Source organism: Eurosta solidaginis, chromosome 3, assembly GCF_040869045.1.
Source record: "Eurosta solidaginis isolate ZX-2024a chromosome 3, ASM4086904v1, whole genome shotgun sequence".
NCBI classification, from domain to species: Eukaryota; Metazoa; Arthropoda; class Insecta; order Diptera; family Tephritidae; genus Eurosta; species Eurosta solidaginis.
The window spans coordinates 162,991,824-163,006,635 of NC_090321.1; the positions used below are offsets into that span (position 1 = coordinate 162,991,824).

At 34.0% G+C, this 14,812-nt stretch overlaps 2 protein-coding genes across 3 annotated transcripts in view; one reads left to right on the forward strand and one right to left on the reverse strand.

Moving 5' to 3' along the window:
• Positions 1–14,812, forward strand: part of LOC137244536 (uncharacterized) — a 169,775-nt gene that overhangs the window by 136,908 nt on the left and 18,055 nt on the right. The gene's annotated exons all lie outside the window — the stretch shown is intronic.
• The window catches only part of LOC137244534 (phosphatidylinositol 4-phosphate 5-kinase type-1 sktl-like), a 108,348-nt gene continuing 94,704 nt past the window's right edge, over positions 1,169–14,812 (reverse strand). For both annotated transcript variants that reach the window (XM_067773631.1, XM_067773629.1), the window contains one exon: positions 1,169–1,989. In XM_067773631.1, coding sequence (XP_067629732.1) covers positions 1,971–1,989 — 19 coding nt within the window. In that variant the 3' untranslated portion in view covers positions 1,169–1,970. The remainder of the gene's footprint in view (positions 1,990–14,812) is intronic.

Below are 14,812 nucleotides of genomic sequence, written 5' to 3' on the forward strand. Positions count from 1 at the left end.
TATGCATTCGTTCAAAAATAACAATGCATTTAAGACCATGAGTTGGAAATGACTTATGCCACTTTCAAAATAAACGGCTCATATGTATGTGCATATGTATATAGTATGCAAATAGTATTGACATTTCACGATTTTAGGAAAGGCTTAATAAATCATATACCGTTTTCACACAGAAACTTAATCGAATCACAATTCTGTTTAATGAAGTAATTAAGGATGTGTGCGAGTTGACCTAAATTTCTACCTAAATATGGAAAAAACCTAAATCACTGGAAACTGTCGGTAAGGCAGTGCAAAATAAAAATTTAGAATTTTTATGAGCATACTTTTCAAATTTCAAAAACAAAAATATTGATTTTTCAACATTGTATATGCAAATATGTAAATGGCCCTTTTCCATTCAATTTAAGTAAATCATAAATCATAGAGCGATGATCCCAGTTGCGATTAAGGCCCCATCGATCGTACGTGATGGTGAGCTCAAATTTATTCAAGCTGATGTTTGCGACATTAGAATTGGATCCTTTTCAAATATGGACCACAATCTGAACATATTTGGCAACCAAGTGGACTAATTGGCCTAAAGAAGTTATTGGGGGAGTATCAATATCACAGTATTGAATTCGAGATTGTGGAAAAGGTCATTGTGCATGTGCTCCACTATGTCCGGAAATAAAGCCTTATAAAACGGACCCACTGCATTTTCTTGTACTGCTATCATGGGATAGGTACTCACCGCGGACCCTAATTGACCTCTGTTCTTTTTAAACAGTGGCGGCCACCGTGGTGTGATGGTAGCGCTCCGCCTACCACACCGTATGCCCTGGGTTCACACCCCGGTCAAGGCAACATCAAAAAATTTTAGAAATAAGGTTTTTCAATTAGAAGAAAATTTTTCTAAGCGGGGCCGCCCCTCGACAGTGTTTGGGAAGAGCTCCGGGTGTATTTCTGCCATGAAAAGCTCTCAGTGAAAACTCATCTGCCTTGCAGATGCCGTTCGGAGTCGGCATAAAACAATTAGGTCCCGTCCGGCCAATTTGTAGGGAAAATTAAGAGGAGCACGACGCAAATTGGAAGAGAAGCTCGGCCTTAGATCTCTTGGGAGGTTATCGTGCCTTACATTTTTATATATTTACATATATTCTTTTTAAGCATGAAACGCGTCAAAATTACCAAATTTCCCGTATTGTTATTATTTTCTTAACAGAAATAAACAATTTAAGTTTTCAGATCAACGCGCAGTTTTGACAGCTTTTTCCAGCTTTAGTTTAGGTACCTAAAATTTAGGCGAACTCGCACCCAGCCTAAGTTTCCCTTTTCATATAGGGCCTTTTGGTTCATTAAGCGAACATCTGTCAACAGCCCCAAAAAAATATTTCGTTTTTACAAAAAATAGTTAAAATGGAAAGCAGCCGTTTCCTTCTTAACTATAAATACAATTAAAAAACCCATAGATGTTGCACCTAACCAAATATGTGCCTATTTTCGAAAAAGCCATATTGCCTTTTGCAGCAAATGCAGCAAAAATTAAATTTTGAATTTTTTCTTGTTTTTCTATTTTTTGTAAATTGTTAAAAATAATTTATTTTTGATTGTCATTTGTTAAATTGACAATGAAATTTGAACCACCAAGTAAAACCGATTGGATTCTTCACTCGATTAGGCATTCAATAAAGAAATAATGAGATAATTAAGAATTTGTATTTTGTATGCAGGATTGAGTTCAATTAGGGCTGTAATATAGAAAACTTTACTAATTATTTCATTAAGCCTCTGTGTGAAATTGGCAATATAATATTAACACTGATAATTTTGAATAGCAAATAATTTAAGTTTATTTATGTATTCTAAAACTCTTACAAATGTATTCTTCACTCATTTCTTCCGACGACAATATTTTTGCGCCAGCTTCCTAAGTCTGGTGGTTGATTTCTTCCCACTTATTTGTTGCATTGAATTAGTGATTGGAATCACTGTTTACTATTTAATCTAAAAAAAAAAGGAATTGGTTAGTGAAGCAAATTTGAAACAAAACATTTATTATATGAACATAAGAATTTAGCCTACGATTGCTTTAATCGCATTTTCACATTTTTTCAAATAATGATACCGGCGTTTACAATCGCGGTAATCGTAATTAAATTTTTTTTCAATAAAAGTCCCTACGCATCTCGTAAAACGTCCGCGGCCGCTAAAAATTTCATTGAGCTAACAAAATATGTACATAATTTACAATAACTAAAGATTGTTTATTAATTTCACTGTATATTAATTTCAAAAACTTAAGGTTGTACGAAATTAAATAAATAAAAATATCCTGTAACATTTGAATGCTACAGAATTCACGTCCAGTAACGTGTTAAGTAAACACAGAAATATTTTGATTTATATCTTTTGTATGAAAATAGGAGCAGCAAAGAAATTTTAACGTTTGACGACGCATGATGATTCACATACAATGCTCATCGAATATTAAATTTCAATTGATTTTAATAAACTTTGACAAACGAAATTTTTCTTAAGCATTTCTTAAGTGTCAATTTGTATGGATTTTTTGGTTTTCTTTAGAACTGTATACTGCTTTTAGCCGCTGCATACGAAATCTGTACGCTTTGATGTCCAACACATATATGAGAATGGATAGTTGTAAACCATTAGCGCGCTTCACTATCTTTTGGGTTTCCGAAATCGAAATTTTACCAACACTTGATAAATATTTATTCAATTTCAGAAAAAGTGCCATCGCTAAAAAACTAATCATTTGTTCGCGCCACAAATTCTGTGCAGGATTGATATTATTTGAACATTTATATTATATCTCCACTTAGAGCTTCAACTGTAAAAATTTATTAAATATCATATTCTAACCTACATTGCCTCCACTGTAGTCTTATTTCACGTTTTTTTTCTTATGGAAAAAATATTAAGTTGGACCACATGCATAGTTTCAATTTTAAGAAAAAAAAAAAATTTACATTTTCGATTTAAACACATACAATTTCACCTGTTTTGTACACAATGTTGAAGATTTCGAAAAACAACTGTCATCTGTTTCCTTTCAAAAAATTACATGATATATGAGTTGCCGGTTACCATACCTGAAATGTTGTATAAATTGAACAAATGATTGAGGATCTAACTTAAATCTTCAGCGTTTCTAGATTTAATTTGTATGATATAGCATATTTCCGCATAGAACTTTATATCATATATCCACTTACAGCTTTATTCGAGATTAAGGCATCTGAAAGGATTTAACGTTAAATCTTGCATCATCATATCATACCAAATTAAATCTCGAATTTCTCTTCAATCATTAAAATATTTCTAGTATGGCAACCTGAAATTCACATATCATGCAATTTTTTCATAGGAAAAAGTTTTAAGGTATTTCTCAGATATGTTTTTGCTTTGTAAAACATGTATATCATTCGAAAATATAAATTGGTTTTGGCTGAAACACTTTACACAAATTGAAACTGTGAATGAGGTCCCACTTTACTTTCAATATGAAAAAATAAAGCTACAGTGGAGACAATGCATGTTAATATGAGATTTAACAAATCAGTGGAGATATGCTACTTCATTGTCTCCACTGTAGTTTTTTTTTCATGCTGGAACATCATGCACAGTTCAAATTTTTGTAAAGTTTTTCAGCCACAAAAGAAAATAATATTTTCGAATTTAAAACATACATTTTGGAATGTTCTACAAAGAAAAAACATATCTGAATATTTCATTTGGATACTTTTTAATTTTATTCACTTTGGCAATAAATATCTAAACTTGACCGCTCCTACATTAAAATATATTTCTATCAAAAATTACTTGACATATAAAATTTAGGGACATACCTAAAAAATTGTAATGATTGAACAAATGATTGAAGATTTACCTTAAAAATCGTCTGCGTTTCGAGATTTAACTTTGTATGATAAAGCTTGCTAGATAAAGCTCTAAGTGGAGATATGCTATAATACTTTCAATATTTTACGTTTAACCCTTTAGATGCCTAAATCTTGAATAAAGCTCTTAGTGGAAATATGGTATAGTATCCCCTTTTTATTTTTTCCCGAATGGTGTCTACAAGCAAGGCAGCAGCAAGGTCCATCACTCTTGCATTATTTGCAGTTGCGTCCCACGACAAAGTATCTATAGGAGCAGTATCCACATCGGAAGAAATGAAAAATTCCACACAAAAACGCTTAAGAAAAATTTCGTTTGTGAAGTACTATTTTACCATCTCGGTGTCTCGGGACTACATTTATTGAAATTCCGGCATTTCGGGATCCTAAAATGTAAATTTAATATATTTATTTTTGTAATTTTCAATTTCAAACCACAGGAAATCCTTATTCCTGGTAAAGTACACACTTCTTTAGACGTCACAAAGTTCAATAATCTGATGTTAAAGGAAACACCAATTTTTCTATATGATAGATAAATCTCGTTTGTAGTCTGAAAGATGTTCCTCAATTGCCGATTATATGTGTTACAAGTTAAGATCTAGTCTTTCAGATGTTATTTTAGATGAACTAATAGTTTAAGTATATTTTTTAGAATAAAGAAGTATTTTGAATTGGATGAATTTGTTTTGAATTAGTTTTAAAACACATTACTGAAACAAAAGTTTTTTGTTAAACTGCTCATATTTGTAATTATATATCATCACTAGCTGACCCAGCAAGCGTTCTTTTGCTAGAAACAGTATTTCTATCTTTTTTTTTTTTAGTTCAATAGAAATAACAAACTTACCATTAGAATGTAGGGTTGTACTTATAATCGAAAGCGTTGTAGATAGTGCAAGTATACTTTATTTATGGTAATTTAAATTATGGCTCTTAGTAACTATTAAAACATTGTTATGAATATTGTAACGAATTTATTGAAATTCCGCTTATTAGCAACATTCTACTAACGTTCGTATCGCTAAACTGTTGAATAAATAACTCCAATATTCAATAATGCAAAATGGTCTTTATTAGACTACTTTGAAAATATTTCAAAATAACACTTATACTTCGCAACCAATAGCGTACTTAAATCAAACTGATTGCTGTTTACTCAGCCTTCGCTCCTTTTATAGTCTCTGCTATCTCGTTCGCATACTTCTAGGCGTTTCTTCTTCTAGAATTTACTACTTGTTTACCAGCTATAAACGTACCAGCTATAAACTACAGATGCACGTTTATAGCCTATCGCATATGCGCGTGTATATGCGAGTAATACTTCCGCCGATGATTGCATACTTTTGTATCTCAGATATATGCATGTGTTTGTCCGTATCTCTCCGCTGCTTGTATGGACATATGTGTAGACATAATGATTGATTTTTTATGTGCATACAAATGACTGCTTAGTATCGGCTTAGAGATGATAGTATCCCTTATAGAGTCGTGCTTTTTCGTTCATTTCAGAGATTCGAATCTTTCGTTCTTTTTCTGATAAACGAACAAGTTGTTCTTTTTGTTCATCTGTTCTTTTTTTTCAAGCAAATTTGTTCACTGCTGCTCGCACCCGCGAAAAAAGCCAACAAGTATAGATGGGGGTGTGTATGCAGCAATGCTTTGTTTAGGTATATTTAAATGTGTTATGAATAAATAAGTTAATATATATAAGATTCAAGGTTCGATTCGAGCTCAAGGCCAGAACAAAATTTTTTTTCTAATGATAATTATTGTTATTTTTTAATTTTTCTAAATTTGAAAAATTGTATTTTGTTTTTGGAATAGTAAGTAGAAAATTTTCAGACAACTTGCCATAGCTGCGCAGATAGATCCATTTCGAAGGGTGCTAAGCCTTCATCGTCAGTACGCTTTAGGCACGCTGCGCTAACCATTTAGCTATACAGCGGTGGTTTGTTTGACTAGCAAATTTGCTACTTCTATTCCTTTTTACCAACTATATTCATTCAGTGTTGCGCCATCTGGTGCAAATCACTGATAATGCTGAATTTTTGTTTATTGTCAATTACTTTGTTTGACATTCCCAAGTGCTCATGGTTTATTAACAATTGTTTTTGTTTTTATCGGCCTATTGATAAATGATTCAAGGTTCGATTCGAGCTCAAGGCCAGAACAATAATTTTTTTCTAATGATAATTATTGTTATTTTTTAATTTTTCTAAATTTGAAAGTCAAACAAACCACCGCTGTATAGCTAAATGGTTAGCGCAGCGTGCCTAAAGCGTACTGATGATGAAGGCGCAGATAGATCCATTTCGAAGGGTGCTAAGCCTTCATCATCAGTACGCTTTAGGCACGCTGCGCTAACCATTTAGCTATACAGCGGTGGTTTGTTTGACTTTCAAATTTAGAAAAAGTAAAAAATAACAATAATAATCATTGGAAAAAAAATTATTGTTCTGGCCTTGAGCTCGAATCGAACCTTGAATCATTTATCAATAGGCCGATAAAAACAAAAACAATTGTTAATAAACCATGAGCACTTGGGAATGTCAAACAAAGTAATTGACAATAAACAAAAATTCAGCATTATCAGTGATTTTCACCAGATGGCGCAACACTGAATGAATATAGTTGTTAAAAAGGAATAGAAGTAGCAAATTTGCCAGTCAAACAAACCACCGCTGTATAGCTAAATAGTTAGTGCAGCGTATCTAAAGCGTACTGATGATGAAGGCTTAGCACCTGTAATATTTTCGAATAATAATAAAATTGAAGCGCTGAAATTTAGCGTCAGAATGATACTCCTTTTTTATTGAATAAATTCTTTCCTATTTATACAAAAGTTCTTAACCTACACATACGTACTTACATTAATGCTTACATACCATAATGTACATAGTTTCATAATAAATAATGGTTAGTCAGCATAATGTGTGGTGACTTACATACCATTACTGTGATTCATGCATAAGTTGGTTGACCGATATATTGAATGGTTTGGTAAATGCAAATGAACTCAATGTATGATTCATACATAAGTTGGTTGATCGATATATTGAATGGTTTGGTCAATGCAAATGAACTCAAGTGGTTATTTGAGTCAGTAAAAATGTATTGGCGTAAAGGCATACTGTATCATGCTACACACCCTTCGAAATGGATCTATCTGCGCAGCTATGGCAGGTTGTCTGAAAAATTTTCTACTTAATATTCCAAAAACAAAATACAATTTTTCAAATTTAGAAAAATTAAAAAATAACAATAATTATCATTAGAAAAAAATTATTGTTCTGGCCTTGAGCTCGAATCGAACCTTGAATCATTTATCAATAGGCCGATAAAAACAAAAACAATTGTTAATAAACCGTGAGCACTTGGGAATGTCAAACAAAGTAATTGACAATAAACAAAAATCCAGCATTATCAGTGATTTGCACCAGATGGCGCAACACTGAATGAATATAGTTGGTAAAAAGGAATAGAAGTAGCAAATTTGCCAGTCAAACAAACCACCGCTGTATAGCTAAATTGGTTAGCGCAGCGTGCCTAAAGCGTACTAATGATGAAGGCTTAGCACCCTTCGAAATGGATCTATCTGCGCAGCTATGGCAGGTTGTCTGAAAAATTTTCTACTTACTATTTCAAAAACAAAATACAATTTTTCAAATTTAGAAAAATTAAAAAATAACAATAATTGTCATTGGAAAAAATATTATTGTTCTGGCCTTGAGCTCGATCGAACCTTGAATCATTTATCAATAGGCCGATAAAAACAAAAACAATTGTTAATATATATATCTATAATTAACTCCAAAAAAAGTTACAAATTTCGGAAGATCCAGAAAATTGAAAGAGTACAGACACAAATTGTAAATATGAACTTTTCAAGTTTAATAAATGTAATAATTAGTTTCTTACAAAACACGTTTTTCATAAATAGTCCATACATATATTGTTGTAGCAGTGCCACACACAAAGTTGACCACATATATCTTTAGTGTAAGTGGCATCATCGACATTCGTGCTCACTGTGAATTTCTGCGTAGGTATGTATGAATTTACAATGTTTGCGAACGAGAAGAGAGAAAGAATAACATTAGATATACGAAAGAACAAATGAACTAATAGAACCGAAATCGAAGATCTAGTTCACTTGTTCAGTTGAGACACCCGGCCAATTGAACAAGTTCACAAAGAAACGACCCAACTCTAATCCCTTATAGCGTTTTCTTTTCTGGCTATATGAATGAATTGCCCATAAAAAAGAGATGATCTAATGTTTACATGCGCAATCTTCGTGTGTGATTTGTGATATGAGTGAATATAGCATGGTTCAATTATGTACAGGTTGGCCCATCTCATCAGCTGATTTTATTTATGTCATTGCATGGTCGAAGGGATTGTCAAAAGGAGATGGCAAACTCAAAATGAAACCAACACATTGGCAACATCTTACTTACACATAAAAAAACTGCTAAGTTTTATGTTTCCATTCCATACCATTCGCACCAACACCAATACATAGATTTTGACAATTTGAACAGACATATTTTGTTGCTTTACAGATGAGCCAACCTGTATATAGTTGAACCATGGAATATAGTGAGATGAAATGTTCTTTGTATGCACTATAAATGTTGACAATTTTCTGGGGTAGGAGTAACACTATTAAGGCTTTACCATTTACTTAGGCAACAATTTATTTCAGAAAAGAAAGCGCTATTAGTGTTGCTAATATTCGTCACAATATGTTTAACACCCTTATATATATTAGATTTTTACTTATAGATGAGTAACTCTTATTTTTATGTTACGTATACGCACTGTTAGCATGTTGATGTGGGTGCAGCTACAGATGTATGCATGCGTACTAAACAAAACTATGGGTGTTTTATTTTTTTAAACTATATTTATATTATTACTGTTTATTATATCAGTTTGAAAATCCCTCAGCACAATAGAGTGTACAATATTCTTGGTTAGTCCGTCTTCAGCCAATATAAACAAACTGGATGGTTTGCCACGCGAGAAAATGCTACATATAGTTGTCTGTGGGAAAAGCATGGTGTTTCAAATCTACGCCACATACAGACAACGTTTGGCCTCGTGACTTGTTGATCGTCATTGCGAATGCTAATCTAATTGGGAATTGAATGCGTTTGAATTCAATTGGCACATCTGTAGAAATCATAGGAATTCGTAGCAGTAATATATTTTCGCCTTGCCGTTCAAAATACTGGCTTCAATGACGTTTTTCATAAATTGTTTAATGATTAATCGTGTACCATTGCGTAGCCGTGGTGGGTTCAAATTACGAAGCACAATGACCGGAGATCCAACCTTCAATTGTAAATGGTGAGGTGGCATGCCTGGTAAATCCAATGAATTTAAAAACTTAATTGGAAAGTTGACAGATTCGTTGTCATCGCAAACTGCATCGACAGATTTGTATGATACCAAGTCTCCTGGCAACAGTTGTTGTGTTTTGAAATTTAACTCTTTGACATCCGAATTTTTTGCTGCTAAAATCGCTCTGTCTGCCAGCAACTTATGATTTCTATATTGTGTGTGGACATCGGGAAATATGTTGTCGATGAGAGTACTTTGCGAATTGACGATCGTACAGAAGTCCCTCTGTAATTTTATGCATCCAATATTTTCATGTACAGGATCTTTTCCATCACCAATATCTAACAATTGTTTCGGGAAAGTTTCGGCAGACGGCTCCTGCAGCATTTGAACACTCATGTTCAACGTCAGTTCTACCTTTTCAACATTGCGCCATAGTCGTGATGTTTTTAGGCAAGCGTTAATTTCATTAGCGTACTATGAACGTGGAATAACGGAAGGGGTTGCCTAAAATTATCTGACAGGAGTAACAAAGTGCCGCCAAATAGTTTATCGTTGTTTTTTATATCTTTCAATGTCCTATCCAATGCCTCAAGCGAATGTTTGTGTGCCATAGTGCATTCATCCCAGATAATAATTTTACACTGTTTCAGCACTGTGGCCATGGACGACAGTTTCTTTATATTGCACATTTCATCAGGTTTATTTTGTATGTTCAATGGCAGCTTAAATGCTGAATGCGCCGTACTGCCTCCATCTAAAAAGTGGCTGCAATGCCTGAAGATGCAATAACTAATGCGATGCAATTTCTTGATGGTATCTCGACAAGAAATAGCAAAATAAGGAATGTTTTGCCAGTTCCATCTAGTGCATCCAAAGAAAATAATCCCCCTTGCCCTGACGAAACTGCCAGCATAATGCGGTCGTAAATAATTTTTTGCTCATCATTTAATAGTGAAATATTGCGACTATCAATGCTTGCCATTTCTGAAGTAGTAAATCAGATACACTTCGATTGGCTGAGTTCATTCCGAAATGACTGATTGGTTAATTCGCAATGCCAATGCAAACATCTTCGGCAGCAATCAAAGCTTCATTGTACATTGCGTGACTCAATGACATCGTTAGATCGTTGCACCTTGTACGATGTCGATATAATATATCATCAGTCATTGCGCCTTTGTGATTATCCACAACATCTGTGCTGGGGCCGGGAAACATTGTAGTTAGTACTACAGCAAATAGTAGACGAATTTGTGCTGCTGTGCAGTTTAATGCTGCTTTAGCAAGCATATTATCCCAATGGTTGTCGTCTTCTAGCAAGCCTAACGCAAGGCATGCATCTTTATATGCTGCGTACTGTTGCCCATCTACTTTACGTATTTCATGAAATGATAATGGTCCTATGAAATTAAACAAAACCAGTAATAGATAAAAGCACACAGTCTGCCTTGGATTGACTGTATATACAAGACCCAAATGATTTGATTTAAATAAACCGGGACACGCATCAACTGGTGTACCTTTCTTTCTGGGCATCCATTTTTTCGATTGAGTTCATGTACTCCTGAATAGAGCAGTGTGTGTGCGAAGGCCCCAAAAGCATCTGCACGATTACATAAGTCAAAAATTTTTCTGTGAGCGTAGCTTTTGGTGGATTCATAACACGATCAAGCGCTGTCTCGTTCGTAAAATATAGGCGCTGGCTGTTTTCAAGATGGACAGCTAAATGGATAATTGCTGGATCCCGTTCATGAATTTGGAAACCGAAGATATGCCAGACAGCTTCATTGGAGCTTATATAACGGCCAATTTGGCAATTAGTAATTTTAATTTAATTTAATTTATTTATTATTACGGCTGTTTAGGCCTAAAACTTAAACTACTAAGTACAATTCATTATTATATCATTTATTTCTATTGAATATGCTGTTGGAATGCCATGTGATTCCGATCAGCATATTTACTGCCGTGACAAACGGACGAGTCTGGGAGTCAGTCATTTAAGGAAGGTTGGAAAGGACGCGTTTCCAATCCTCCAGTGCTCACAGCTTAAGGCAACAAAATTTGGAACTTATATTTTTCAATTATATTTGTATTTTACGCTGTCGGAATGTATTGGTCTCCGATCAACACAGCTAAACATGTCTTTGGATGTTGGAAATTGAAAATAAAGTGTACCCAATCACCTCTCAACTTTGTTTAGTAAAGACGCTGTCGGAATGCATGAAGATTCCGATCAGCACAGCTCAAAAAATAATGCGAGGTTTAAAAGGACCTGTTTCCAATCCCCCCTGCTCCAACTTTTGTTTGACCTTATTTTGGTTACACATCATATAATTTTATTGTTATATTAATGCTGTCGGAATGCGAGTGATTCCGATCAGCAACAGTTAATATAGGCTGAAAATACCGAATTCCAGCGAAATTAGTTGTTGGAACTGTCTGGAGTTACAGGTGGCGACTGATTTTCTTTTCCTTAGGGCCGGGTACATTGTATTTTGCTGCTAACAATATTACCATTCCCTATTCGTGCTTTAGTATCGGTATATCATGTAAAAAATAAAAGAAAAAACAACTTTATCTTATACTACGTTCCCACCGAACTTAAACTCCGTGTTTGCCAAACTTTTTATGCTAAATATCTCTTGACAGAAATTGAATTTTCCATTTTCGCTTTAGAATTATTGGTACCGACGTTAAAACGTGTATTTCAATACCGCTCTCTATATTTTTTGGCATGTTTTAGCCGCCGTATGAATTAGGCAAACACGGAGTTTGGGTTTGGTGGAAACGTAGTATTATTGGAAGGGGTTTACAATGCTCCAATAAACTTTTTTTAAAAGTATTGAAGTTATTACTACTTTTTATGTGATTAGGAAGTTCATTGAAATATTTCAGGCCCTTATAAAATATATTTTGCTTGTCCAATTCTCTTTTGAAAAGAGGTAATCTAAAATTATTGTTTTCTCTGATTACTTATGAATGTGCATCATTACATATATAAGCTTTTCGCTGAGGTATGTTGGTAATTTACCGTGCTTAATATTAAATACATATTTCATACTGTGGTAGAATATGAGCTGTTTTATACTCAACCAGTTTAGTGCTTCTATCATGTTATTAATGGGAGTATCATACCTCATGTTTAATATAAATCTCGTAGCTTTATTTTGCATAACTTGTAGCTTATATACCTGAGTTACATGGGCCATAAAGAATATTGTGGGACAATATATGAAATGCGGCTCTATGATGGATTTATACACTTTCAGTTTGTACTTTCTACTGATAAATTTGCATGACCTCTTCCAAAAACCAATTTTCTTGCTTATTTTGGCAACTATGTATATAATCAATATGATCATTAAATTTTAATTTATTATCAATCTGAACCCCTAAGTACTTGAAAGTTTTAACGTCGTTTATGTTTGAGTTCATTTTTTTAGCTCGATATTACAAGATTCCTTATTCATCGCTCTAGATATGACCATAAAATGGGTTTTATTAACATTAAGTTTAAGCTTATTGTTACAAAGCCACCTGTATAGGGTGTTCAAGTCTTCCGGCATTTTGCTTCTAGCTAACATGATATCAATTTCACTTACATCGAGCAATGCGTCATCCGCAAACAGCCTTATTTTACTATGTTTTAGCGCCGAAGATATATCATTTATATATATATTAAATAGGACCGGTGCCAAAACCGATCCTTGTGGCAATCCAAGTCCTGTCAATACCTCATCCGAGAAAACCGATTCAATGGCTGTTTTTTGTCTTCGGTTATCTAAAAAGCTCTGAAACCACTGCAGCTCGTTGCCCCTAATTCCAATTATATCTAATTTTTTAATCATTATATTTATGTCTATAGTTTCAAATGCTCTCTTTAAGTCGATAAAAACGGCAAGTATACTTTTCTTTTGATTAAGTTCTTCTTTCCAACTCGATATTACATAACTTAAAGCCGTTTCACAAGAGTGGTCTTCTCTAAAACCGGATTGTTCTTTAATTAGTATTTTATTTATTTCCAAGTAACTTATGAGCTGATTTTTTACTACTGTTTCTAGAATTTTTTCGATATTCCGCAACGTGTTGATCGGTCTCAGATCTTCTGCCCTTAATGCATTTTTTACTTTATTTATTGGCACTATTGCTGATATTTTCCATGCGTCGGGCACTATTCCCTCTACTAATGATTTATTTATTATAGAAATGTCCCATGTATGACACCGAATCCATAATTACTCCTTCTGATAGTAAATTTGTTCCTCCGATTTTATTTTTTAACGTTTTAGCTACCAATATGACATCACCAACCGTAACTTCTTGGATTTTCAGACCTGTGCTAACCGTGTATTGCACACTGTCGCCACTATAAAAAGTTTCGATTTCTCGATTTATGTCACCAATACTATCAACAAAGAAGGAATTCAATGCTTGAGCTACATCTTTGGGTGTTTCATATCTTATTCCATTTACAATCACTGTCAGGATATTATCACGCACTTCATCACTTTGCTTCAATGGAGGAGCTTGTATATTAGTATTTTCAACTCGAAATGCAGCCATATTACTTCCTTTATTCACATACTTGCAGATATATTTTACACCCTTCACCGAACTTCAGAACTCTACATTAATATGATCATTGAATGTTTTGCTCAACAGAGGTGAATATGGTACCACCCAACGATGTCAATATCAATTTCTGTGTTTCCGATAGTTTTGGTGAATGAATGCCCGCCATGTACTTCTTCGACGATATTTTGGATATCCATCACCATGTGTGACCGTTTCGTTGTGAAATCTTTCGGAAAGCGCTTTGTGCAATTACCATTTACCATGCAATTTGATGAACGATTTAGGTCTCTGCACGGGCCATGGATCATGTTTGTAGTAACAATATCAAACAGTAACTGATCAGTCGACGAATCAACAGCTTCCATTTGAAACCCATATTTTACAAACACATCCAAGGGTAACCCGCGTCCACGTTTTGGTCTATATCTCGAGACCCTAGCCACCCAGCGGTATACAAAATACTCTGCACTAAAGCACACATCAACAGCTACAATTTGATACCCATAATGTAAAAACACATTCTATTGTTACCCTGATGCACGTTTTGGCCTATATATCGAGACCCTAGTCACAAATAGTTAAGAAAATTACCCTGCACTAAAGCACTCGTCAACAGCTTTCATTTGATGTCTATATTGAATAAACATGTTTTAGGGGTAACCGGGTCCACGTTTTAGCCTAGATCTCGAGGCCATAGTCACCAATGGATATGACCTCTTGCTCATTCTCTTCATTTTCCTCATCACCTTCCGTTTCCTCTTCCTTTTCCTTTATCTCTTTCTCTTCCTTGTAATAATTTCGTTATAATAAATTTCTTGAAATAGGTTCACTCCCCGAAAGAAAATTTCATGGGTATCATAATAAAATTATTTTTGTTGTTTATTTTTGTATTTAAAAAATCATAAAAAAATTAAAAAAAATGTTGCCAAAAAATACAAAATAAAATGAGTGGCTTACTACATACATTTATGGGA